Source organism: Denticeps clupeoides, chromosome 20 (assembly GCF_900700375.1).
Source record: "Denticeps clupeoides chromosome 20, fDenClu1.1, whole genome shotgun sequence".
Taxonomy (NCBI): domain Eukaryota; kingdom Metazoa; phylum Chordata; class Actinopteri; order Clupeiformes; family Denticipitidae; genus Denticeps; species Denticeps clupeoides.
This window is the reverse complement of record NC_041726.1, coordinates 6,161,335-6,188,482: the sequence shown is the minus strand read 5'-3', so window position 1 is coordinate 6,188,482 and position 27,148 is coordinate 6,161,335. Positions and strand designations below refer to the sequence as shown.

General features: G+C 46.5%; 1 protein-coding gene and 1 long non-coding RNA gene across 5 annotated transcripts in view; one reads left to right on the top strand and one right to left on the bottom strand.

Annotated features, from left to right (window-relative positions):
• Nucleotides 1-26,703, bottom strand: LOC114769960 (uncharacterized). Of its 2 annotated transcripts, none has more exons than XR_003743290.1 (3): nt 26,571-26,703; nt 1,090-1,331; nt 1-153 (listed from the first exon to the last, which is right to left on the bottom strand). It is a non-coding gene; the product is annotated as an uncharacterized LOC114769960 (long non-coding RNA). The 2 variants fall into 2 exon arrangements; XR_003743289.1 differs by lacking the exon at nt 26,571-26,703 and adding an exon at nt 2,416-2,604.
• hivep1 (HIVEP zinc finger 1) overlaps nt 12,652-27,148 on the top strand; it is a 37,310-nt gene continuing 22,813 nt past the window's right edge. Inside the window, exons 1-2 of one of the 3 annotated variants that reach the window (XM_028963412.1) lie at nt 12,652-12,669; nt 14,950-15,102. In XM_028963412.1, coding sequence (XP_028819245.1) covers nt 15,063-15,102 — 40 coding nt within the window. In that variant the 5' untranslated portion in view covers nt 12,652-12,669; nt 14,950-15,062. Of the gene's footprint in view, nt 12,670-12,813; nt 13,110-13,396; nt 13,668-14,949; nt 15,103-27,148 lie in introns of those variants that run through there. The other 2 variants (XM_028963410.1, XM_028963411.1) reach the window with 2 other exon arrangements.

The following is a 27,148-nucleotide window of genomic DNA, read 5'->3' as shown; positions in this document are numbered from 1 at the left end:
TTGCCCCGTGCAGGCGCCTGCTGAGGCGTCCTCCTTTTGTCTGGAGGTAGGGACACCCGGCGGAGGAGCTGTGGGCAGACGCCGGTTGCGTGTGATGACGGCCTCGCCCCCCACGCCTTGGCTCCCAACGGACAGAGGCTCCTACACATGTGACTGTAGCAGAGGTGTCATGGAGAGAAAGTCTCAGCATTTGATTCAATGCAGATTTCATCGGCATAAATATTTTATATGTGTAACACACAATTGAATTCTTTTAAACAAAAAATATGTAAATCTAATATATTACATAGATTATATTACACGTGTATATACGGTATATAATGTGGTGAAAGCGAAGTGATTGTTAAACTCTGCACAACATTGTACAAAATTATAGTTGTTAATTATCTGGCATTATCAAATGAATTCATACTGAATTACTGAATTCAGCAACATTTGCTTGAAAAATATACAAAGAGAAAAGAAGTTGATGGTTAGAAATGATTTTGAGTGTTTCAATCCACAAGGGGGCAGCATCTTTTCACACATAGTCTGGGAAAGCATGTCACAATGCTGCAATTTAACCACTTTTGTCAGCAAGAAATGATCCTGTCATATGATTATAATATTATTAGTAACATAAGGTGGTTGAGAGAATGCAAAAGTTTGGAATGCTGTGTCAAAGAGCTTTTGGTTCGGTTTGGGTGAGTTTTCAGACAGAAAAAAAAAAAAAAAAAAAAAAACAATCATAAATATTTAGGTGTGTCAAAACTTTTTGACTGGTCCCATATGTTATAAATCGTCTTAACAATATGGTTACAATATAAATGTTAATGTGATTCATTTGACAATTATGTACTAATTAGACTATATACACCTTTATTTGAATTGTTTGAATATGTTATAAAATATATAATGAAATGTAAATTCCTATTTCAAATGTAAAGACCAATTGTAACGTTCCTCCGGGTTGACTATAATGGTATGGTAATTTTTGGAGCAGTATACAAACACAGGGTGTTTGTTTCACAAATCTTGAGCTTGATCTATCTTTTTCATGCAACCTTTTGTGACTTTAGTTAATAATAAAATGCCAAGTGAAAGCATTACCCTGAAGAGAGGCTACAAGACCTTTGAGTTCAACAATGGAACAGTAGTATCAGATCTCCACAGAACCAGCCGCCTGGACTCGGCTTTCCTGACCGACCTTGGGCTGACATTTTGATGAAGTGCTGGTGCTTCGCTAACAAGCCACCAGTGCTGAACTGCGGCTCACGTTCCTCAGCAGATTTCCCCAGTGATGTGGTCCCCTTGCTCTCCAGGTATGGGGTGTTTGAGAGTCCAACGGTGGTCTGTGGAAGTACACATGCATTCACCGTGCTGAATTTTTTTTCAGATTTTCAGCTTGAAAGACACAAAAAAAAACCCATAACACAAGAACCAGGAAAAAGGACAGGGAAAATCATCACAGATCCCTCACACCCACGAGGGCAGTGGTGGCCTAGCGATTAAGGAAGCGGCCCCGTAATCGGAAGGTTAGAATCCCGACCCGCCAAGGTGCCACAGACAAATCAAATTGGACAAATGACTTCGGTGATACTGGAAAAGACACTTTTAGAACTTCACAGGACATGCCCACAAGAGGGCGCTAGCACTCAGCAACAAATGGGTGCTTACCTAAGCTGGCGCTGGGCCTAGCTTTACAGGATTCTGCCCAGTTTCTGCTTGCATCTGCTTTCATCAGCCTTATCCCTCAATGTTATTAGTCATGGACGTGAGTTTAACAGTTCAAGTTATGTCCCTTGAGTTTTTGCTGTAATTTTGTCTGTACCGCGTGTGTGTTCCAATTTAGAAAATTGGAGGGTCTGGAACGCGATCGATTCTCCATAATATAACGTGTTCACGTCAATTGCATATTACATCTGTATATTTGTCCTCATAAGCATTCTGATGGTAAGAGCTTGTTTAAGCAGAGAACGTAATTATTTTTTGGAGTTCTCTGCTTCCTCTTGAAAAAGAACATGATGGCCTGCAGTGTCCTTCAACACCTCGAACAGAAAATATTTGCAATATAAGCAGGTCAACAAAGTGCTCCCATTTCCCGCGAAGGCAGCAGCGATCCGCAATGCCTCATTACTCGAAGGGAACTCGAATGGTAAATCGATAGAGTTGAGTGGAGGTGTCACAAATACATCGACTGCCGGGCCTCCCCTCCCTTTCCCTCGCCCATCTCCTCGCTCTCCCTGCCACTTCTCTTCTCCGGAGATACGAGGGGATTATTAAGTGGCACGTGCCGACCATAAATTAACCGCATCTGTCCGCACGCGTGCCTCAAAAGGAGGCTCGTCTGTGAACCTCGGTGAAGAGGTGGATGGAATCGGCATGATCAGGGTGTTTCTCTCGGGTTACACGTGGCCCGGTGGCTTAACACGTTACCGTCGCACAGTTATTTCCTCTCGGGCCCCTGCGTCGTTCCCCGTGTAGCCACACTAAGCCATGCGCTGGCGTGAGTCTCCGGTTTTCCTCTTTCGCTCAGCCCGCCGTTCCCAGCCAGCGAAGAAGGCCGGTCTTGCAATATCTTATCCGGACAGGTCCTTCGGCTTTCCTAATTTTAGAACGCTCTCCAAGGACTGTCCTTAGTCCACAGGCCAGGCCGTGTTCTTTTCCTGTGCTGTTTGACTGGAAATTGTGACACGCGCCTGGGCCTTTCTGGAACATTCTGTCCAGGATTCCAGGTCCGGGGAGGGGAGGGGAGGGGGGCTCTCCCAGTCTTGTGACTCTTGTGACTTTATCATTACAGCATCGTTGCCGTTAATGTTACCTCGCGGGATGCTGATCTTTATGCTTATTTGTTTTTTTGTTTTTTTGGTCAAGGTCACATGAGGACAGTCATGTAGCGGGATTGTTTACTACTTACGCATTTTATTAATCTGAAATAAAATTATAGTTGAGGATGAAACAGAGACCACTGCTGTCCCATCCAGTATTGGTAATTTATATGCCTCTAGTTCTGCCACCTCCCCAGCCATTCAGAAATCCCGAGCATGTTCTAGCAGCCGGAAGAAAGAGGAAAGTCCGCTGAGGCTCATCGGCGTGCATTCAAAGCACACAGCCGCAGAACCTACAGGGGCGTGATGACGAGTCGCACCGGGAAAGAGAGGTGAGCTCCATGCACAAACCCAGCAGCCGAATGAATGCGCCCGCTTGGGTTCCCAATGCATTCGCTCCGTTCTGAGGACACTTCTGCCGTTTGGACCAGTAATCAGAATGCTACAGAATTCCACCTCTAAAACAAGACTTGGCCATTAATGAAGTTAGAATGATAAATACTACCTACAACATATTAAAGTGGCATGTTACCTATACATGGTAAAATGGCCCAATATTCAAATTGTACCCACAGAGAGCAAAAGCATGGTCCCAGCTATGGTGTAATATTGCGAAACCAAGAGTTAAGAGAATGAAGAATGGTGGGAAGAGGAATAATGAAGGGATCTCCTGCGATGAGATCTTTTTACGTTACTCCATTGGATCTCTATAGTGAAAGTGAAACGTGCCATTAAAGTGGCATGTTACCTATACATCAGAAATGGCTCAATATTCAAATTGTACCCACAGAGAGCAAAAGCATGGTCCAAGCTATCGTGTAATATTGCGAAACCAAGGACAGTGCTCTAACAGAGTCGTTCTAGGGCGATGACCTCCCTCTTCTAAAGCCATTGTTTGGCACTGACCGCATGCTACATGTCATTGTCCTCTTGAAAAGAAGAATTTCCACGTTAACCTCTGTCAGAGGACTCCAGGTCTGGCATACAGAAGCAGTACTCTGACTTATAATGTGATTTAGGGAGAAATAGGCAAATGTGTTTAAGCAGAAGCCATGCGGACCAATGTCGGGCAGATGCAAATTATCTCTGTGCCTGATTTGCAAAGTTAGCGATTTCCCTGGAACACAGTAGCAAACCCATTGCGCAAGGCATTGGAGGGATTTTTGTAATAATTATCAAGGTTTTCACGTTATGGATGAATAAAATTCCCAGTTGTTACTGTAATGTCGCGATGACACAGCATGACAATGTTTCCTTTCTTCCTGCATAATTACTATTCTTTGCTGTTGGACACGCCTCACTTTCAGAATTGCAAAGTTCAGAGCCAGTGGGTGGACGTGTTCCGGTCTGGCCAACTGGGCTTGCCAAAAGCAGTCATTCAGCCGGGCGTTCGACTCAAGGTCAAGGGTTGCATCCAGGACACAGCAGGACCTTCAGTCTCTTCATGTTACCTCTATAGTCTGCGCTCAGTTTCAGACACTCACATTACTGTAATTACTGTAGTACACTGTAATAAAATAAAGGAAAATGGGACAAATTATCTGAATGCTTACCAGATTCTTTTCATGTCATGTTCTGGCATGAACATTTTAGATTTTAGGTCAAGATAACTTTACAAGATCATGTAACATTTATAACCACACAGTTTTTTTTGTGGGATTCCCCTCATTACTCTCATGTTACAGAGTTCTATATTTGCTGTATTGATTCCACCACAAATGCCCCTGTTACAAGTTTCACTAAAACTCATTCCACTGATCATTCAGTCTGTTTGGCTTGAGCTGGATCCTTAATGCTGAGGGGGTTGAGTGGTGGGGACAAAAGTCGACTGCAGCATGAAAAGTCCTATGGACGGAAGGGCAAGGCACACTGACCTTCACGCTAACGTTGAGAGTTGCATAGCTGATTGCACGCTAAAAAAATAACAATGCTGTCGTTGTTCTTCTAAATGTTCTTTAGTTATAAAGTATAATGTAAAGTATATGGACCACTGAGAACATGGCTCCCTCTAATTACTGGTGTGATGCATTCTTTCCGTTGGACTTTTTTTATTGCGATGTGTTTTAAACAGGAAAATGCTATTTTGTGTGGGCATTTTGGTGATAAATGACTATAAATGTGTTGTAATTTTGTGCCGCGCTGCCTATAATTTTTCTTGTGCGTGCCTACTGCTTTCCTGGTGGCCATGACTTTGAATAAATCCTTATCAAGAACAAATTACGTAATATTAGCAGCAAAGAACATCGCATGAGAAGATAAATCAGTGCTAAATGCCCCCTCCACAATTCTTTTTTAATCAGCAGCATTAGATGAATTGTCCACCCGGCGCTCGGCAAGACGCTAAATTCCTGCCTCTATCCGGGCATTAATGTGGGAATAAAATATGTTTATCTCCAACACCACAGCTGATTGCAGCAGAAGCATTAGGCCTTCAACATCAACCAAGCCTGCCCCCGGGAGAAACATTTCCAGGCACCAGAGACGAGCGTCTCGTTAATGGTGCATATCGGCAAGCATTAAATCACTCATTCATGTGGCCTCAGAATGTCCTCTTGCAGGGGCAGGAAGTTGCCAGATCTTGGCAAAAACACAGCTTTTGACAGTTTTTTGAGTGTAGGCTAGTAGACAACATTGCTACTCACAGGTTTTCGTTACGAGTGAAACGGGTGAAAGTAAAGATAATTAAATCATTAAAAAAATGGAGGCAATGAACATGCAACAGGATGTGTACTTAGATGTGTACTAAAGAAGAAACAAGGATAAATGATAAAGATGATTAGATTAACACTGATGTGGTGTGATGAACATCAATTCACGTTTTATCATTTTCATTTATCAATCAAATAAGTTGTTAATTTATCAATTTCAAATATACATGTGTGTGTGTGTGTTTGGTGTTCAGTACACATTCAGTTCATATTTTCATTGCCCCAATTTTTATTACGGATTTTTGTCACTTTCACCAACTACACAGTTGACCACGTTTTTTTTAAAGATTAAATATTAAAATATATTAAATTAATGTTAAAAAGGTTTATAATAACGTGGAGCGATAGCAGCGGACCTGGCAACGCGCACGCCAGGAGTCGGGGGGTTGCCATGGCAACAGGCACGGTTACATAACGACATACGGCACGGTGTAAACATCTCGGCGGCGGCTTCCCGCGCTGTTTCGGGCGCAACACACGTTGCGTAACGCGTTTCACAACAAAAACATGCGAGGCTATCTCCGTGTCAAGCTGGAAGTTGCGCCTTTTTTTGCGTCCAGACACAATAAAAGGTCAGAGAAGGCGTCGAAATGTTAGAATATCTGTGTCATTTCCAAGTCCTGAACGACTCACAATATGACTATTTACATTTACAGCATTTTTCAGACACCCTTATCCAGAGCAACTTACAGTCAGTAGCTACAGGGACAGTCACCCTTAACTAACCCTGTATTAAGTGTCCTGCTCAGGGACACAATGATAGTAAGTGGGATTTGAACCTGGGTCTTCTGGTGTGCGAGTGTGTTACCCACTAAGCTACTACCACCCATTGGCTATGGCCGCCAATGGAGTGAAAGGCCGTGCTAGCTCACATCACACACCGCATGCAGAAAGGACCAGTGAAAGTGAAGTGATTGTGAAACACTGCAGCACACGGTGACACAACGAAATGTGTCCTCTGCTTTTAGCCCATCACCCTTGGTGAGCAGTGGGCAGCCACGAAAGACGTGGCGGGGACACCTTGGCAGTTCGGGATTCCACCCGCCGACCTTGCGAATACCGCTAGGCCACCACTGTCCCGAAGGCCACTACTGCATGTTTTGACAGCTATGGAAATAAAAAAATCTTCAGGCCTGGCAACTTTTCCAAACTCCCAGGCGCCTATCATGGCTGCCCACTGCTCACCAAGAGTGATGGTTAAATGCAGAGGACACATTTAACTGTGTGCACCGTGTGCTGTGCTTCTGTGTATCACAATGCCAATCACTTCGCTTGAACTCGTCTACCTGCTGGTTATGTTCGATCGGGACGTGCCCATGTTAACTTGTGTCGGCCACATTTTAACTGTGCAGGAATCTTTAAGTAAGCTACGTTACATCTAGAGCTGCGGTTGGACCTTAAAAGTTTTGGCTGACCCCAGCCCGACAAGTACAGCTTTTTAAAAGCCCAACTTTCTTTGCATGTGCTACGAGCGCTAGACTCAGAAGGAAAATAAAAGTAAAAAAAATAAACTTCCATTTCACCTGTTCAGCATCCGTTTTCACGTCTCTCGCGATATTAAAACGCATCAACTGACGACAGTGGGGAAGAATTGCTATTCAAATAGGAAAAAAATTAAAAACGTACATTTAATTAACTAATTCCTAACTTGCGAAACGCTTTTACAAAAACAAATTTACAAGCAGCAAATCATATGAAAAGGAAGTTCGCGCTCGACCCGACCAAAATGAAATAAATTGAGGCCGAACCCGACCTGACCCGTCTACCCCCATCTGTCCGTGAAGCCATTCCCACGGCAGCTGCGTCGACAGTCTGGTTCGACAAGCGTATTTTGGCCGATGCGATGGGCAGCTTAGATCAGGTAGATATATATATTTTTTTTTTGTGAAGACAGTCCGATGCGTGGAGTTGGCAGCCCTGTTAAACATGCCGATATTTTATATTGCTGTTATAAGTGTAATGTGGGGGCAAACTGATACCCTACACAAGCAGTCTACATATTTGAATTCATTTCATGCATACATTGACATTTTTCATGCATTTTAACGTATTATGTTGTGCAATTTTCAGTATTGGGAAGCATCTGCTCTGTACTAAGCTCCGTAGTGGGAAGAACAGAATACTGGCCATGAGCATAACGGATGGAACCAGCACGATGGCCTGTGCTGCGCGGAGAACACGTCTTCTTGTGCCGGGATATATATTAAATATGTCAGAAGGACAAGTCGAGACTTTCAGCAGGATGTAATGTGAAAGGCGAAAGCCGCACGCACTCATAGAAGAGGTGACTGTTCCGCGAGCAGACAGTCCCGGAGCGCAGCTGCTCTGGGTTCTCTGGACCCCTCCCCGGCTCGTATTAATAGTGTACGAGCCATGTAACAAATAGGGCAACAACATGCGCAGAGGGGTTTTCTGGGCCTCGTGTGTGTATGCAGACGGAAACATCATTATGATCTGGAGGAATGTGAAGGCCTCAGATGAGGCCGTTGCCCGTGCTCCGCAAAGCTCTTGAGGGCCACTGGGGAGGTGTACTCCATCGTGAAGTGCATTAAGGGGCTCGTAAGATGACTCTCAACTAGACGTTGACGAGGTGTTTGTCCGGCCACGCAAGCGAGTTATTATTTTTGCTACGCCCCGGCTCGGCCGCGACCCCAGAAGGACCTTAAAAACGTTCACAGGCGAGCTGGCTTGAGTTCATGCTAAAGCCCCCGATGACTAAAATACAATGAATCATTTTTCGCTGTCAGAATGGGCGCATTTTGGTGGCTCACACACGTGTGAAAGTGAACTGCCGGACGGGATTCATTAGACAGTAACTGCTGTAGTTAGCGGTTATTAACCACTTGCCGCGTCTTCGGGAAGTGGCGTCTTCTTTGGTACGTATTTTCACTAACCTGCGTGTCCCGTTTCCCATGGCAACCTCCCAATACAACATGGCTTGGTTTGAAAGTGAAACGTGCTAATCGGGCGCGGTGAGGTTAGGCCGTTGCCAACCCTCTCCATTGTCGCTGTGTTTTTATGACGTTGATCGGGTTCAGTGTTGTCGGTCCTAACCTTTCGTCCCAAGGGTTGGGTGAGGTTGCTATCAGCATGGAAATGGTACCACTGGGTGGTGGTATCTCATGAAGCAAAAGACCACAAATCCCCCACTTACTACACACAGAGAGATAAAGGTACACACAGGGTACAATATTAAACCTCCAGGTACAAAACTGTTGTTCCTCACAAAGTACAGGACAGGTCGTTTGTGATACCATGTTGTACCATGGTAAAGGTACATGATTTGGGACATATTTGTACCATGATCCCAATTAACCCAATGTACCAACAGAAATGCTTGTAAATTGCCAGATTTTAGCTGCACAATAGTGACAGAATGGCTAGTGAATTTGATCAATTTTTCCAATAGTGGAAGATGTTCATGTTTTTAAAAGTATTTTTTTCACAGCATTTACATTTACATTTACAGCATTTATCAGACACCCTTATCCAGAGCGACTTACAGTCAGTAGTTACAGGGACAGTCCCCCCCTGGAGCAACTTAGGGTTAAGTGTCTTGCTCAGGGACACAATGGTAGTAAGTGGGAATTGAACCTGGGTCTCCTGGTTCACAGGCGAGTGTCTTACCCACTAGGCCACTACCACCCTACTACACAGCAGAGTAACACAAGAAAAGGACTGTACATGAAAATACATCAATGACAAAAAAAAACAAAAACACATACAGACAGACATAGCAGTGTGTAGGTCGGCAGTCTATGGCTCCTTACGCAAGGCCTTTAACCCCCAGATCCCCGGGCAACACAACCAGTGTGCTGCCCTTTGCAGACTTATATATAAATATAATTTTATTTTCCAGCCATGACAGGTACACAATTGTGCCTTAAATGGTACCGAGGTAGAGGTAGAGAAAAACCTGCGAGGGTACATTCTTGTTCTTCAGAAGGGTACGGAACCAGCGACAAGCATCTGTACCCATGTAGGTTCTTCCATTTCTCTGTGTGTACCATGAGCAAGACTTTTAACCCTGAGTCGCTCTGGATAAGGGCGTCTGGTAAATCACATAACTATGAATGTAAATGTACCCATGTCCCAAATTCTCCCACACCGCCCCTCTGCTACGTTCCCTCCACTGGCTCCCAGTAGCTACATGCATCAGATTCAAAATTCTGATGCTGGCCTACAAAGCCAAACATGGAGTAACACCATCCTTATTACACCTTGCACTGCACCTCGTATACTCAGTCCCTCCATCTCTAAAGGTACGAGGAAGAGACTCTCATCTAGACTCTTCTCCGTCTTAGCCCCTCGGTGGTGGAATGAACTTCCCCTCGAGGTCAGAACAGCTCAGTCACTGAGCACCTTCACACGGCAGCTCAAGACCTTCCTCTTTAGAGAATATTTATATTACTTACTTCTGTGTAGAAACTACAACAGAGTGAATAAAAAGATTGTATTAATAGTTGGGGTCCTAGTGAACCGGAATTGATCACTTCATCAATGGTAACATGGAAGCACATTCTAAGTCACTCTGGATAAGGGAGTCTTCCAAATGCCTTAAATGTAAATTGTGCATCCAGTGCTACTTGTTTTTCACTCGTTTTTACCCAAACTGTTCAATGCCTGCAGGCTGTGGTACTTGAGCGCACTCAAAATCAATTCTCTTGAAACGGAATTAAATCTTTGATTGTAATGAAATTCCTTCGACTCACAGACTCAGGATTTGTGCCCAACACTGAACCCACAGATGGATCTCAAGACCCGTTTTTTTTGTACTTTGTCCTGACTTTGAAGCATGTTAATCTTAAGCATAACCCTAATCCTTTAAGCTAATTTAGCTCTGATTTAAAATTGGCATAATATTAGTTTTTTTTTATTATTATATTCCTTGGTACAGATGAACTTATTTCCTTGTGTGACTGAGCTTTTTTTTTAACCTTGTTGGACAGGGTCAGGTTTATGATGATGCGAATAAATCGTTCAGTCTGGAGAGTTTTTCTTGTTACAGTTAAACTGTAAAAAGTTCTCTACAAAACGGATTACTTACACGTGCAATATATAGGACTCTAGTAGCATTTTATGATTTAGAGTGGTGTGTCTTATTATTTCCATGGTAAGGGGGCTATAAGGGGGCAGTGGTGCCCTAGCGGTTAAGGAAGCGGCCCCGTAATCAGAAGGTTGCCGGTTCGAATCCCGATCCGCCAAGGTACCACTGAGCAAAGCACCATCCCCACACACTGCTCCCCGGGCGCCGGTCATGGCTGTTCACTGCTCACTCAGGGTGATGGGTTAAATGCAGAGGACAAATTTCACTGTGTGCACTGTGTGCTGTGCTGCTGTGTATCACATGTGACAATCACTTCACATAAAAAAAATATATATATATGCTAAGTGCTATATCTCTGCCCAAAACAGCTCAGACGCCATGGGTACGTAGAAGAGGTTTTGGAAGCGGGGCGCTTGAAAGATTCTGAGTCACACACACACACACACACACACACACACACACAGATGGTGTGAAAAGTTTGCGAGTGGCACTCCGTGGGTGACCTGTGATGAGAAGGTAGCGCTTCTTATTTCTGAATGGAACATTTCCCGCTCTTCGGAGACAGGTTATTTTTTTATACATGGAGCGCTGCTCAGGGTGAGGCGGGCGCTGGCATAAATTTGGAAGAATTATTATCCGCTCCATTTGGATATGTGTGACAGGTGATGCCCAAAGGAAATTTGTACCAATGCATATATATCTATATATACACACACACACACACACACACATATATATATATATATATATATATATATGTGTGTGTGTGTGTGTGTGTGTGTGTGTGTATAAATATATATATAAAGAAGAAAAACGAATTTGAGAATGCACTGCGGTGGGTGAGATTTGGTCCAGAAATACCTTGTCCACCGAGTGCCGCATCACTCGGCTCTCCTCTGGGCAATATGACACGTCCTGCAGGCTTCCCTGCAGAAACGCACCAGCCTATACACGGCAGGGAAATATGTCACCTCACCCACATGCGTGGCTATTTATATCCCCTGCTGCAGAACTAACCTTTTTCATTAGGTGACATGTCAATGCTTGGTTCTGTTACATAGGGAGGCGTATATGCAGCCAAGAAGCACATTCTGGAAAAATCTCGGCCTTGGGCCCGTATAATAACCTTCATGCTCAATAACTGACCCTTTAGAATTGTTATCGCCTCACATCTGGAATTACTAGAATGTATATAACCCCATGATTGACATGAATCCCGAGTACATAGTACAGAAACCAAGCACATTTAACAGTACCATTATACACCTTGCAGATGGTGGACAAAACAATATATATAGACTCAAAACCTTCCAATTGCATATACATGGTATATGCAAATGTAATAGAAGTGAGACTGACAGCCTGCACGGGACAATTTGGCAAGCAAGGAGCATGAACAGTATTAAATGTAGATCTAAAAAGACCCCCTGAGATCAATAAATTGCACGAAATTGCAGGTGACCAGTCATTTTAACATTAAAAGAAAGTGATGAACATAAGCAGCTGTCTGCAGGGTATAACTTACGTTTTAATGGGCTACATAAATGAATATATTAAATATATTCATTTAAATTTTTACATTTTGTATATTTTTGTATTATATTTTGTATTATATTAGTATATGTCTTCTTTTAAGATTTTTTTTTTTTTAAGATACCTCTCCGGCTCTGGGACGGCACCTAATTTCGTAAAGAAATTCTGATTCTGATTCTGGTGCCCGTGGACTGGCAAAATGATTGTGCCATGGTTACGGCCCCAGAGGTGTGGCACCTTTGTCAGCATGTGGGTGGGAGGAGAGCTCGAGTCCAGGAACATTTATTCCTTGTACGGTGACGTGGCATCGAGTGCGGACACTGTTTTGCTTTCACGTGTGAGTAAATAAGTCCCTAAAACACGTTTAAGACACTGCGACCCACGGCCAGGCTAATTACATAACGGCGCGACGCTCCCGCGGCTTTCGACGCCAGTGGGCGGAGCCTGCGCGCCCCCGACCGGATTCGCGGCCGCCGCCGCCGACGCCGCCGTTTTCAGGGATCTGCATGGGAAAGCCCGGGCGCTGGCGGAGGGGCACAACGTGACCTGACAACAAGGAACCTCCGGGAACACCGTCAGTCCTGAACCGTGTGCGGAGGGGGCGGCTCTAGAAGGGGAGGGGGGGGCGCGACGCACGACGCGTCCGCGGACGGCCCGAATCATCCGAACGCGCCGGAAGTTCACTTTCCTCGTCGGAGGTTCCTTCTTTACTCGTTTGACGACGCGGGTGGACGTCGCGCATAGAAACGTCGCGGGAGTGTAAAATGGGGACCCGGTCCGGTCGCTGCGTCCTTCGGGAACCCCCCCGCGCGTCGGAGGGGCGGAGACGGGACCCCCGGTGACGTCAGTGGGCCTGTCTGTTTCCTGCAATAGAAAGTGAGAGAGCGGCTGCGGAGCAAAAAAAAAAAAAAAATAATAAAAAAAATAATAAAACGCACACAACACAACCCGAGCCGACAGACAGACCCCCTTCAACGTTAAACTATGACAAAGTGACGCCAACAAAGCGCCCGCGTAAGTATACATTTCCACGCACGGTTGGAAGGGTTTTTTTTTTCTTAATTATTACTGTTGTCGTTCGCGCAACGTCGACAAAGTAAACGCGGGCAGCGACGCCGCGTCTGACGGCACGTACGAGGTCCCGGCACCCGAACAGCGTCGTTCTACCGTGTAAACGTGTGTGGGTTTTTTTTGGTGTGTGTGTGTGTGTGTGTGTGTGTTGGCGGGTGAGATCGGGCAGCTCGGTTGGGTCGGATTGGGGAAGTGCCCCTCCGAGCCCTGCCGCGGGTTCCGAGGGGTTTTCCCCGGCTCCTCCCTCTTCTTACTCATGTGTTTCTCCGGACGCACGCACGCGCGCGCGCGCGCGCGCACCCACTTCCCGCAACCGACCTGCGCTCTTCGTACCCTCGGCCAAACAAGTGTGTCTTTCTCTCTCTCTCTCTCTGTGAGTGTGTGAGTGTGTGACAGAGAGAGAGGGGGACCGAGGCTCGGGACGCTGGCAAGCCCGGGCACGTGGCGTCTCGTGGCCGCAGGCTGACGTCGGCAGAGCCGCGTCTCCGCGAGGACGCACCGGTAAGGCGGACCGCGGGGACCCGGCGCGTCTTTGTGCGCGGGCGTAACGCGGGGAGACGTTCGCGTCGGTCGCCGGCCGGTACGTGGCGTGCAAGGACGAGTGCGTTCGCGCGACCGCCCCCCCCCCCCCTTTCACCCGCTCGGTCCCCCCGCAGACCTCGGCGTGACCGATTTAGTGACATTCGTCGTCCTCGTAGCCCGTGACCCGGTGCATGCGCTGTGTACGTCGGTGCCCGTTCCACGGAGAGATGACGTCATTGCCGTAGCGCCACATGTACCCCTGCATGGCGTGTTGTAGTACGTGTTATGCAACACCGCCCGGCGTACCTGTGCGGTGGAACAATGAGGTGTCCAGAGATTTTTTAAAAAAATATTATTTATTGTAAAATTTGACCTTGCCAACTATTGCAGCTACGGGAATGCATTTAGACCGCGAATATGCTGAAAATTGCGCCACTTGTCACGAGTCACACCCTGTTTGCACTGGACTGTGCAGCACCTGTGTGGCCTGATAGGAACACAGACGACTTCATTTGCATACATGTACTCGATGAGATGCATCAAGTTGCACATCTGACACCATTGTCTTTTTTTGTTTTTTTTTTGGTCTGGAATCGTTCACCTTTTTCACACTGACCTCCCTTTTTCTGCTCTTTCAAGATCTGAATGCAGGAATAGGTTTTGCTTATATATATGCAAAACCTATGTATGTTTTACATATTTGCTGTAAACGGATGGAACAGTTAAGCTAAGTTTTGTGTGATGCGCATGGCACCCTGTTACGATCCGAAGAAAGCATTTTTTTTTAACTAGTCTGCGGCACGGTGCCATATTCTTTTTGCAGCTGCTAGGAATTAGAAAACGGACGCAGCTCAACTCGCCATCTCTGGACCCTGAACCGTAAAAAAAGATGGCCGGCCGTGGGATGGGAGATCAGAGGATCTAAAAATACGATGCGGCGACACCGTTTCACTATTATCATACGAGGGCCGGAAACATGCACTCTGCACGCAGACTTGCATCTCCCACACGTTGTTAGCGGGCTTTGACTTGTGTGACGTGTGTTTTAAAATGCTCGTTAGGTTAACATGTACCATGAACGACACCTTATGTGCAGCTTGATGCTTACTGTACGCGGAATAAACCCCCCATGCTCCGTCCTTTCCGGAGAATTCTTTGCCGGAACTGGTTCAGAAGCTCCGGGTCGTGCCCTCTCAGTGCTGCTAAAATATTTAAAGCTTTTTTTTTTTACATTTTGTAAAATTTTTTATTGGTGTTGCAGCGTGTCAGATGACCCACGCGCTTGGTACCTGTGCGGAACACTCGCCCACGCCGCATCCTGCGTCTTTCTGGACAATGAGTCGCTGAGAAGCGCGTCAAAGTGGGGGGGGGAAGATGCCACGCACCAAGCAAAACCATCCCAAAAATCTCAAAGGTAAGCGGTCCGCCTTTTCTTACCGTAGAGGCGCGTTGAGCGGCAGAGACAGACAGACAGATGTTTCCAGCAGTGATCAGATGTTGTTCAGTGTGCGTGATGTCATCTGATTAACAGTAATATGCTTTGCCCACCATATTGATATTTATGCGTCCTGCAGCGCCTTTGCCGTATGAATCGGAATTCCCCCGGAACCTAATTGTCAACCATTTTCACACAGATTTTAAAGTTTTGGTGTTTTTTTTGACCTTGACCTTCATAAAGGATGATTTTGATGGCAACTTTATGATTCAAGATACCCGGCCTCATATGGTGGCGCCACAGAATCAACACACGTTTTGCATCTTTCTACATAAAGTTATATTATTGTGATGTTCCGTATTCGTGTGCATCAACGGGCGTGTTCCGCGGCGTCGAGCGGGGCGCGTAGTCTATTGCGCCTCCACGTCATCCGTGTGCAAGGTCGCGACTCGTCTGACGGGAAACTCTCTGCTCGCCGCCGCCGCCGCGCATAACATTCCAGAGAAATTCCCGCAGCGTCCTCCGGAACAGCCCACTCACTTTTCCTTTTTCTGCCTCCCTCAGACACCCACAGTGCAGCTGGCGAGCCCGTACGTTACAATCTACGCGTTGCTGTAAATCGCGCGGTTACGGCTGAGGTTAAGTAATAGACGGGGGGGGGTGGGGGTCCGGCAGGTGGCTGAGAGAGTCGACCTTTGTCGGGCGCTTGTGTGTGCCGGCGTCATGGACACCGGCTCTGGCCGGGGGACACGCCCTGCGGCTTCGGCTCTTTACTCCCAGGCCGTCCCATGCGGCCTGTCGCCGCGGTGATTGGAAGAACGCGGACAACAAAGCGGTTTTGTTGTTTGATAACCTGGGTGCTCTGCCAGCGTGTTCAGGTTGGTGTAAAAGGTGTGTGTGTGTGTGTGTCATGTCCACACACGTCCCGTGTCTCTCGACTCCCAGAAAAGGGCAGGAATGGTCGGGTGACGCACTTTGCGGGCAAACGGGCAGGAAGCGTGGAACCCCCGCCCCTCCCAGCCTCCGAGTTCACTTCTCTCAGACAGCTGGCTGCGGGACAGGAGAGGGTGACGAATCCCCGCGCCGCGCTCCGGCTTCCTGTCCCCGCCCCCTCGTGGCGTCTCCCGCCGCCGCAGTCGTTTAGTCTGGTTCGAGTCCGCTCGGGGGAACGCGATGAGATGGGCGGGGCCGACTTTGTGTTTGATGTCATCTCATTAGTGATCGCTTTGTTTATGTTTTGAGAAATTTGTCTGGCATATGTGAGATGTATTTGCGAAATGTCACGAAATTTATATCTCCTGAATTTGCAGAAATAAACAGATAAAACCAAGAAAGGTACTTTTGCACCAGAGGAACCGTTGGGACTTTTTGCACGAACGAGGAACGATGACTTTTCCCATATGTCAATAAAGACATGGCTTGGCGACTATTAGAAAAAGGTCATTTATGAGTTGTGAAGGTTTGTGGAAATGAATTCCATGGGTAGCCCAAGTAACAAATACATTATAGGCATCCAAGGGAAAGAGTTAAAAAGCTTTGTAAAAACAGTTTATTTGCAAGGTACACTTGCATTTGTGGCATTTACCAGACACCTTTATCCAGAGCGATTTACCGTCAGAATTTACAGGGACAGTCCCCCCCTGGACACACTCGGGGTTAAGTGTCTTGCTCAGGGGCACAATGGACCTGGGATTTTGTGGCCAATAGGCGAGTGTCTAACTACACTACACAGAATAAGTTAGGGATATTGTTATTTACATATTTACCAAAGCGGTGGAGTCGGTTGACGTCGTGTGGTGGGCCAGAAAGTTTAGCCAGTCTAGTTTCACACCCCCAGTTTATCACCGATGTAGGTGCTCCAAAGTTCAGCCATCTTTTCCCGTAGTGCCTCGCTGATGGGAGCGTTTGGTATTCTGAATGCGAGACATGGGAGAGGTTGGCAATCATTTCCTCCTCGCATGCGTCACCATGGCCTTGTCACTTTCGTTGCTCTAATCTGAACCCCTTATTTATTTATTTCGCCTCTTTTCTGGCTTTTTGGGACGTGTTTCGTTAACGGTATTCTAATAAATAAATGGAGAAAAGTGACCTTCACTTTCACCATCCCACCTGATTTACAGAATGATCTGTCGTATAAATAGCACAATAACTATCCCAAATCATGACTGATGAAGGGGTGTGGCTTACAGAGAGATGGCGAGTTTTAAAAAAGCCCATTTAGGGCCGACACCGCTATCTGGCTCTCTTTTCCCTGCGGGAATTCTGCATGTAGGTGACCTACTGAGTTTCTGAGGAGGCGTTTGGGTTGTCTTATTACGTCCTTGTCCGATCGAGGAAGAACTGTCGCTCAGAATGTCTTGCTCGTTTGTTTGTTTGTTTGTGTATTGATTGAGTTGAAGTCAACCGGCCAACAGTTCCATGTTCAACCGTTAACTCCCCGGTCTGCACCCACATGTCACCGAGAGTCAATTATGCAACGTCGTTTTCTGGTAAAATGAGTTTATTCATTTGAATTTGAAGCCTCGTCTCTGTATCTTCCGGGTTCATATAAAGTCATACACGAGGGCAGTTGATAATGTGAGTATAATTCGCTTTTTTTTTCCCGGGCTCACGATATGAGAAGCGAGAGAGTTAACGCTGGGCGGCACCGGGTTAAACGCATTTTCACGTGTCGTGTCACGCTTATGTGGCCAAACCAGTGTTTCCGTGCTGTGCCATCAAATTAGGGCGAGCGCGACTGGCAGGACTTTCACAAAAGGGAACTTCTCTCCCAGAAGCGGGAATAACCTCGCGTTTTAGCAACAGTAACTACAACAGACAGGCTGGAGCAGGTTCAGGGACGTCCGCTTCACTCGCTGCTAACCTCTGAGTAAAGATTTCTCAGTGGAGGCGAGGACAGCGCTTGAGATGGTGTTTTTTTTTTTTTTTTTCTTCTTCTTCAATGAAAAACACCATAGTTTCTTACTTATGATTTTGTGATTAATAATATTGTCCATATCTGGGTTGTCCAATGCATTGTTGTTGTCAAGGGATGGTAGAACCTCTAGGTGTGTTTAAAGGTAAATTATTCATAATTAATAATCATGTTTGAGTTTAAAGACTTGCACAGCAATGCTTCTTTATTTAACAATAACTTTATTTAACATTACAATTGCATTGCATAATTGAAAATTGCATCTTTTGACCCATAATTGAAAGGTTAGTTAGTATATGTTAATTTTAGGTGATTGACTTTTATGTAAATGAAAGTGAAAATGTAGTTTGGTTGTATCCATAATAGCATCTGAGCCTCACTTAAAATATGAACATTGCAGAGTTCTTTAAAAATGTGTTTGTGTTGTATTGTGTGGAAGCATTTAAAACCTAGCATTTTAAAAATATTCAGATTTTTCCAAAATTGTCTGCCGAACGCCCTGCTTTAAAGAAGGGGAGTAAAAATCCTGTAAAAGAACCAGGGCACCAACACCCGAAAGTACAGGAATACAGAGTGATCCCAAAAACTGCACCTGTACCCGAACCGACCCGGCACTATAAACGGCCTTTAGTCTGTCACGTTATAAATGATCTATGTATTCAACTCTTTGTAGTCTCGTGTGGCATCAAGATGCTACAAGTTTCATTGATTTCTTTCTCTCAAATGTTTAGGTGTTTTAAAAACCTTCTGAGATGCTAAATAATTACGGGACCTGGGCATATAGTTAATTATACAGTAGGCGTATTTTCAGCGTCTCTCTCTGTGTGTATTCTCCCTCCACCCTGACTTGTTTTCCCACCCACCACCTGCACACACACAACTTTCATTCTGACTGTCTGTCAAGCGCCGAGTGGCGATGAGACGATGGTGACTAATCCAGAGCTGCCACCACCCACCTGCTTTAGGCGGAGTGAGCTGTATGTGCATTTGGTTGGTGTGCTGCATTTACACACCTATTCATGCAATTTGGTTTTCACAGGACGCTTTTTGGTGTTGTGCGCGTGTCGTGCGTTCATTTTGCTCAGAATTACGGTAACTCCCCGCCAGGCCTTCAGCTTACCCTCCGTCTTCCCTTCCTCGGCACATCTGATCGACCGTCTGACAGATGCCCAGTGGTGGGTGGGTGTGTGTGTGTGTGTGTGTGTGTGTGTGTGTGGTGATTTTTGTTTCGTCGCTCTCACGTTCTTTTCCGTTGCGATCTAACAGCTTGCGGAGCACATATTTGTTTAGCTGGTGTCAGCGCTGTTGGCCGGCGTTTGTCTGGCATGCTGTCTGCGAACGTTTAACGCGACGTGTCGCGGCTGTAGATATGCTAAAGAGAAAAAAGGCGCCGCGGCCTGTCATTCCCTCGGCTGGGTGCCTGGAATACGGAGGAGACCTCCTCCTGGTCACTTCAGGGCCAGCGATTGTGGTAAATGAAAAGTTCTGATGATCATGAGTCACGTGACATTTCATACCTTGGTCGAGTGTGTGTGAAAACGGGTCCAATCTGCTGCTTTTTACTTTGAGCAGCGACCCATCATAATTTTTCACCCTGCACCTCTGGTCCCAACGTCACATTACCAGCTACTTGCTGCATGCTGCTAGAGTTCCTCTTGAAATAAGTATATCCAAATACTTAAATGCGTAACCATCAGAGTAATATACAATAAGGATACCCACAATATAAAATAATAGAAAAATAATAGATTTGCTTTACAGTGCATAAACATTTCCGTTTCAAAGATCATTCGTTTCCACGGCATCGTAAACTCTTCTCTGTTGATGCCAGCTGAAGTGTGTGAGCACAGTGGGCACGACGAGAGATTGAAGGGCGCTGCAGCTACGGAACGACTTTCGGTGTTTGTGTTTGGACACAATTTGGACATCTTGAGATTTTCGAAAATGTGCTCCGCCTACTTAGGTCAACATGCAGTCGACGTATACCTCCAAAGAGCAAAAGTGCTTTTTTGTATGTACTCTACCAGTCTAAAGTTTTTATGCACCATTTTGAAGAATCCAATACAAGATAATATCTCCAATATTAAGTATTTGTTGTATCAGGAGAAAATGAAGCAAGTTTGTTGAATCGGTTTTTTTTCCATCATGGCTGCTTTATTCATCATTATCATCATCAAAGCCTCTTGATAAGATGCTCATTAACATGAGCGCATGATAAGAAAGTGTTCAGCATGAACTGTTGGAAACCGTCCCCGTGTGATAGTGATTTTTTTTTTTTGTCATTTCGATACACAGCACACATGGTGCACTGACTGAAATGTGTCCTCTGCATTTAACCCCCCAGCAAATTTGCCCCAAGTGAACGGCTGTTTAGATTTTTTTTAATGTACATTCAGTTCTAACTTGAGCTCAAGATCTCCCCCGGAAGCTCCTTATAAGGGTCTGTGTGTGTGTGTGTGTATGCGTGTGTGTGCGCATGTAGCACTGGCAATGCTTAATGGTTTGCAGAAGCAAAGCCGAATGTAGCCGTTGCCAGGGAAACAGCAGCAGAGTCTTTGTCTGCAGGTGCCGTTTCTTGAGTCTTACTGGTGGAGCTCCTACAACGCGAGGGCGAAGGAGGGAGGGCGGCTCGCCTGGGTTGATAATAATAATAATAAAAAAAAAAAAAGATCTCAATGACCGCGAGGAGGGGCGAGGCGAACGGAGGCTTGGCGGGCGGGGCGCGGGTGAGAACAGAGGATGGTGTGCGCCGTGAATGCACAGGGAAAGGGAATTTCACGGAGACGCCGTCCCTGTCAACAGGACCGGACTCGAGTCGGCGCACAGCGGGGGTCTGGCATGTGAAGTCACTCAGAGCAGGGAAAGGGGGGGAAAGAGACAGGAATGCAAAAAAATAAAAAATAAGAGAGGGAGGGGAGGGATTTCATAAAAAAAAAAGAATGAAGTAGGCAACAATGGTATCAATTCATAGTTTGAAGGGTGTGTTTGAGTGTTCAAGTATGTGTGTGTGTGTGTGTGTGTGTGTGTGACTGACAGGACTTCCCCGGGTTATCCTTTCTGCAGCGGGTGAAGTGTACGGCGCGGAACAATAGCAGCCCTCCCCATCACTCCACTCGCCCCGACCTTTTGTGACTTCCTGTATCAGAATTTAACACCCCCCCCCCCCCCCCCCCCCCCCCTCCCCAGCAGCGACGCTTCGGCCATTCTCATGCGCGTTCGCCCAGCATCTGTCTTCGGTCACACTTGGATGAGATGTGACCGCGAGGCTACGGTACACGTGACTGCTGCTCGAAGCGTTGGCCCGGCTGGTTCTTTTTTTTTGGGGGGGCCAACAAACTGAGGAGCAAAAAAAACACACAGGTCAGCAGACCCTGCAGGTTACCGTTTCGACTGAAGTAATAATGAATAACCATCTGGACAAGCCGCGTGGCAAAAACACTTTGTGTGTTGCATCCTTGTGTTAAAAAAAAAAAAAAAAGCTGATTTTAATTATTGTGATCGTGTGGGTGTGGCCAGCATGCTTCCGATGATGCAAAAAAAACAAAAGAAAACCACAAAAAAACTTGAGCACCCCCATCCAACAACTGTGTAACACCAAAAAGCCTCTGTCCTCATCAGTGGACAACACTGAGCAGGTCCAGGGCTTCAAAAAGCAACACACACACACACACGGCACCAGAACAAAAGGACCCGGCCGCACTAAACCTGTAATCTCGGCGGCCGGCAAGTGTTACCACTAACTTCAATAAAAAAAAAAAAAACGCACATACGTCCTCGTTCCCTCATCATTTAATAAATATTAACCCAACGCAATACAAATATTGCATTACACTCCATCCCAGGGGGGTTCCGCTGGCCCATGATATCAGGAAGCAAAGAGAAGTTGCGATGGAGGAAACATCCCAATCCAGCGGTGACCCTTGTCACATCACCCAAACGCTCACTGTTACGCTTGTGCGCCAATTTCGAACCAGTAGAAATGTTCAACATATAATAAAAATGGTGGATGCATGTGACCTTCACAATTATTAAAGTGAAACAGGTTGACTGTTTCTCTCCTTCTCTCTTTAAAAAAAAAAAAAAAAAAAAAAAAAAAGTATAGTCTATCTGTGATTATTGACGTTTTGCCCTATTTCAATTCTTGTTTGTGGGGAAAAAGGTCACTTTTGCACTTTTTGACCTTTTTTTTTTTTTTTTTTACGCTTCCAAATTAACGCTTTTTTTTGTTTTGTTTTGAAAAATTCATAAATAAATCATACATTTAAAAAAAAAAAAAAGTGGGACGATGACTTGACTGGTCTGGGGCATGCGGGAGCGAAACAGGATGTGAGCCAATAGTGAGAGTCCAGCGGAATGCGGAACAGGGCCGGAGCTGGAGGGGCGACGGGGACGCCGCTTTCCTCTCCCTCTTTCTTTTCTCTTCTCTTCTTTATTTATTTATTTATTATTTTTTTTGCGTTGCTCTCGTGCGGTGGTGGCGGAATGTTGGCAGATTTGGGCGACTGGAAGTGCGTCGGGCTGTTTTGCAACTTCCTCGTTCTCCGCTTAGCGGGGATGTCCCTCGAACCTTCTGCTTGGTACCACACACAGAATTTCTTCTCGACTGCAACCTTTCACTTTCCCAGCCTTTAGCTCTGCTTCTCTCTCTGTACAAGCACACACACACACACACACACGTTGGTTGTGGACCAGCATCTTCTGCCCGCGGTCAGAAATAAAGCGAATGAAGGACCAGGACGCAGCCGAGGCTGTGGCCGTTTGCTGGAATGGCCTCCCTGGACGCCGGCCACCGGAGTCCTCCTCACCGAAATGAAGGTTCTTGCCGTTGGGCTGCGTTGACACGGAGAAGCGCGTGGTCTTTGACCTTTGCGTTTGATGCAGAGTGGGCCTGTCAGCGGTGGATCTTCTCGCTCGCGCACAGCGTGGAGGGCGAGAGAGGAGAGAATGAGTGTTCCTCTAATGAATATGCATGTGTGTGTAAATCTGTACGTGGAGGACTGTGTGCTTTGTGATTGACGGCTGACTGTCAGGCACCGGGCGTGCAGCAGTTCACGCTGAGCAGCAGCTGTTGTGGAACGTGGCGATGCCGAAACGGAGAGAGAGCGAGGGAGCAGACCTGAATAAAAGATAAGGGGACAGACGCAGGAGCAGAAACGTGTGGCGGATGGAGGGATGAAGGAGCGGGTAGATGGGTGGGGTGTGGTCGGGGTGGGGTGGGGGGTATATGCCCGCTGGCTGTTTTTCGTCCTCTTGCGTAACATGTGGGCCGTCTCTTCCTTTAGCTGCTGTTGCTATGGGGAAAAAAAGAGGTGTGTTGTGAGTGTGTGTTCGTTCAGGAGCTGCTTCCAAGTAGTAACCACACACACACACACACACACACCAGCCCCACAGCAGCAACAGCTCATGGTGTAATGTCATTTCACAAATTGAATAGGGCGCAAGTGTAAATTGTTTCAACGGGACTAGTCATAATAATGGAGTCGGGGGTAAAGAATATTACAAATTTGCGCAAGAATGTCTGTGTTCAGGCTTCGTAATGTTGAAATTGTGCCGCAGTATGAGCGTCGCCCAGCCTGGTGCCCACAATTATCTGCTGTGCGTCGGGGAGGCGATGTTGAGGCACTTCTGACTGCGGATGCATCTCGGAAAACTACGAATGGAGCGAAAATCCCCAGCCAATATCAGCCCGAGTCCAAAATTCATTCCGCTTTATGTGTCAAACGGACGTCAAACCATCAAAGGACAGACCTCAAGATGCAAAAACGCAACAAACCGAAGCCGCTTTGTGTGTTTGTGTCCGGCGTAAATGTGTCCTCGAGGAGAGCAGGTGTAAAGCACCTAAACAAGGTGTGTGTGTGTGTGTGAAGGTCGCTCCGGCTTCCATGTTCCTCCAGCGCCGATAGGATCAATGTTCAGGAGCGTCATGCCGGGGTATTTATAGCGGCTCGGGGGCGTGGGAGGTTGCGCGCCACAAGTGGGTTAGCGGATGTTGACGCTGTGGCTCCCTGCACTCTCGGGAAACAGGCGACAGCCTTTAAGAATAAAATACACACACACATTTACACATATACATACCCCTCCATCCCACTTTTTTGGTTTGTGTTTTATATATATGAGAGGGTGCTGGCGCTTTGTTGAAAAGGGGGAAGTCAGCAGCGGGGTGGCAGGCAGGGCTTTCCCTGGTTTAGCACAGGGATTAAAAACGACTGAAGAAGGGAAAAGAGAGAGAGAGAGAGAGAGAGAGGGACGAGAGAGAGCGAGTAAAGCAGAGCAGAGTGGTTGCTCAGCAGAAGAGAGAGAGAGAGAGAGAGAGAGAATCCCAGACGAGGGGTCCAGACGCTCCGAGTTCTGGGCCGTCACTGCATTCTCCACTTGCGCAGCTTGAGTGTCGGCACTGTGAGAGAGAGGGAGGGAGAGAGAGAGAGCGAGGGCGGGACACCGGGAGAGAGAGAAAGAGAGAGAGAGAGATCACGCCTGAGCAGAGTTTCAGGTGTTCCCCAGCGAGCGGCGTCTCATTCCGGGGGAATCCAGCGCTCTGAGCGCCACCACAGCCCTCCAGCGGACGCCCAGGTGCCGCCAAAGAACAATCCGCTCCTGTTTCAGCAGGTACTGCGTCTAGGTGTGTGTGTGTGTGTGTGTTCCTGTACGCCTTTAACTCAATTTCAGTAGCCAACACTGATGTATTCATTTATTTTTAACACGTTCGTGTTTCATCCCTCAATTTTTTTTTTTTTATAACCTTTTTCTTTATTTCACGTGCATTCGTTTTTCATGATGTGTTTTGTTTACCCCCCCAAATGCACTTTTGTTTCTTTACTCTGTAAAAAGTAAGACATTACAGCCACAGTATACTATTATCTGACTGTCCTTGTTATTTAAGTAGATTTGACCTAAACGCATTCCGAATCAGATGTAATTCCTAACAGGGAGCGTAAATCCAAGTGTATAAAATCAGCCCCGCACTTCCTGCTCACCACTACCCAGCATTCCATGCGCAACGTGCAGTCCTGGTTGGGCTTTAAAGGTTGAATGTGTTGCCATCGTGCTGTGTGTTGTCTGCTACCCATCATTGTTTGTGAGCGTTAGTTTGGTTTGGATTACCGTCTCTGTTATGGTAAAACGTTGGCTAAACGTTGTGAGTCGCAGCTAGCATAGTAATTATAGTTAGTAGAAGAACCGGTGAAGAGCGCGTTTTGCGATAACGTTGTACAAAGCGTTCCTTACAACGGCCTCGGGAAGTTGCATTTTAAAAATATGCCCAGGCAGATCGAGCAGATTTTTAGCTTTACGCTGAGTTACAACCCTCTACGCCACATCTTTATATTTACGGCAAAATTGTGCAACCTTATCAAACATACGTGTGTCAGGTCTGTCGGCCGCTGCTGAGAGGCAGGTAGGGCCTTGCCTGACAGAGTGAATTATGGGAAAGGAAGACGGGACGAGTGGTGCCAGGACGAGCCGTGGGACGGGGGGGTTACGTAAGACGCGGGGATCAGGGCGGATGGCGGGAACCCCTCTGGTCTTATGCCGTGAGCTCATCAGCCGCAGCTTTGTGCTTTTCCTAAAGAGGCTGATTCTAACGAGATGAAGGTCTCCAGCCGAATGCTATTTGTAGTGACTGTGTGTGTGTGTGTGTGTGTGTGTGTGTGTGTGTGTGTGTGTGTCTGGGCTAGTTTGAGTTCACTTTGTGTTGTCTGATCAGGTGACTCTGGTGATTGTTTTACATTTACATTTACGGCATTTACCAGACGCCCTTATCCAGAGCGACTTACAGTCAGTAGTTTCAGGGACAGTCCCCCCCTGGAGACACTCAGGGTTAAGTGTCTTGCTCCGGGTCACAATGGTAGTAAGTGGGGTTCGAACCTGGATCTTCTGGTTCTTAGGCGAGCGTGTTAGCTGCTAGGCTACTACCACCTGTTTACTGTTTAAACAATCGTGATCCAGTCCTTACTGGTTGCTTTAAAAACTTTTTTTTTTTCGTCATCAATATGAGAACAAAATGTGCCAAAGTCTGATAATGTGTAACTATAGATAATGTGTGTGTGTGTGTGTGTGTGAGAGAGCAAGATGACTGTCAATAGCGATTAGCAGAGAAAGGGAGGGAAATTGGGATAAAATGGTAAATGAAGAGCGGAATTGAGCGTGCGGGGGGGCAGAGAGAGAGAGATGAATATATAGGAGGAGGAGGAGGAAACGAGAGAGGGGGATGAGAGATGGAGAGTGATGGCAGGAGGGAGATATATAATATGTATTAGAGCCGATGCTTTGCTCTGTTCAGCGGGATTATGTAACGCTGCGCCGAGGAGGGAAGCGCGGGAACGTGGCGACAGGAGGAGATGGCGGCGTCCCACATGCCGCACACTATAAACACGCACTTTTACATGCATGTGCACACACGCGCACCGTTGTGCATTCAAGACCTCATTTACATACACACAGTTTATTAATTTGCATGCATGCAACACACACACACACATGTTCAAGCCTTCAAAGCTGGATATTTTACATTTAAATGAAATAAACTGTTACACACCCCGTCCGGAGAGCCTCGGTCCCTGCTGCTGGAGAGTCGGGATGCACTCGGGATGAACCGGAGCCGAGGGACTGGCGGGGGCCGGGCAGAGCCCCTGGAAAACCCGCAGGGAGGATACAGAACAGGCCACCTGTCTCCCCGGGCACACATCACACTTACACACACACACACACACACTTGCCAGCGCAGCGTTGGAAGACTGACTCCTAATTATTCCAGGAACAGACACGTACACACAGACGTCTCTAAATTACAACATTTAATTTGTAGATTACAATAAAAGTTTAATGGGTAGATTATGACCAATACAAATAAAACCAAAACAAATCCTCCCCCATGTCCAGAATCGAACAATAATTGATTGATATTTCAACGCGTTTGTTATATCTTGTCATGTGTAGAGAAAGAGACCCGGTTCCCCTGTTGTTCCCCACCGTTAGTATAAGCCCCGCCCCCCTCCTCGCCGAATGCGCCGGTTCCCATTTCTTGGTCCGTACAGTAGGCGTTGGAAACACTCTCTTGTCATTACAGTGTTGGTGGCGGTGTGGGGGCCCGTTGGTCATTACATCGCCGCTCTA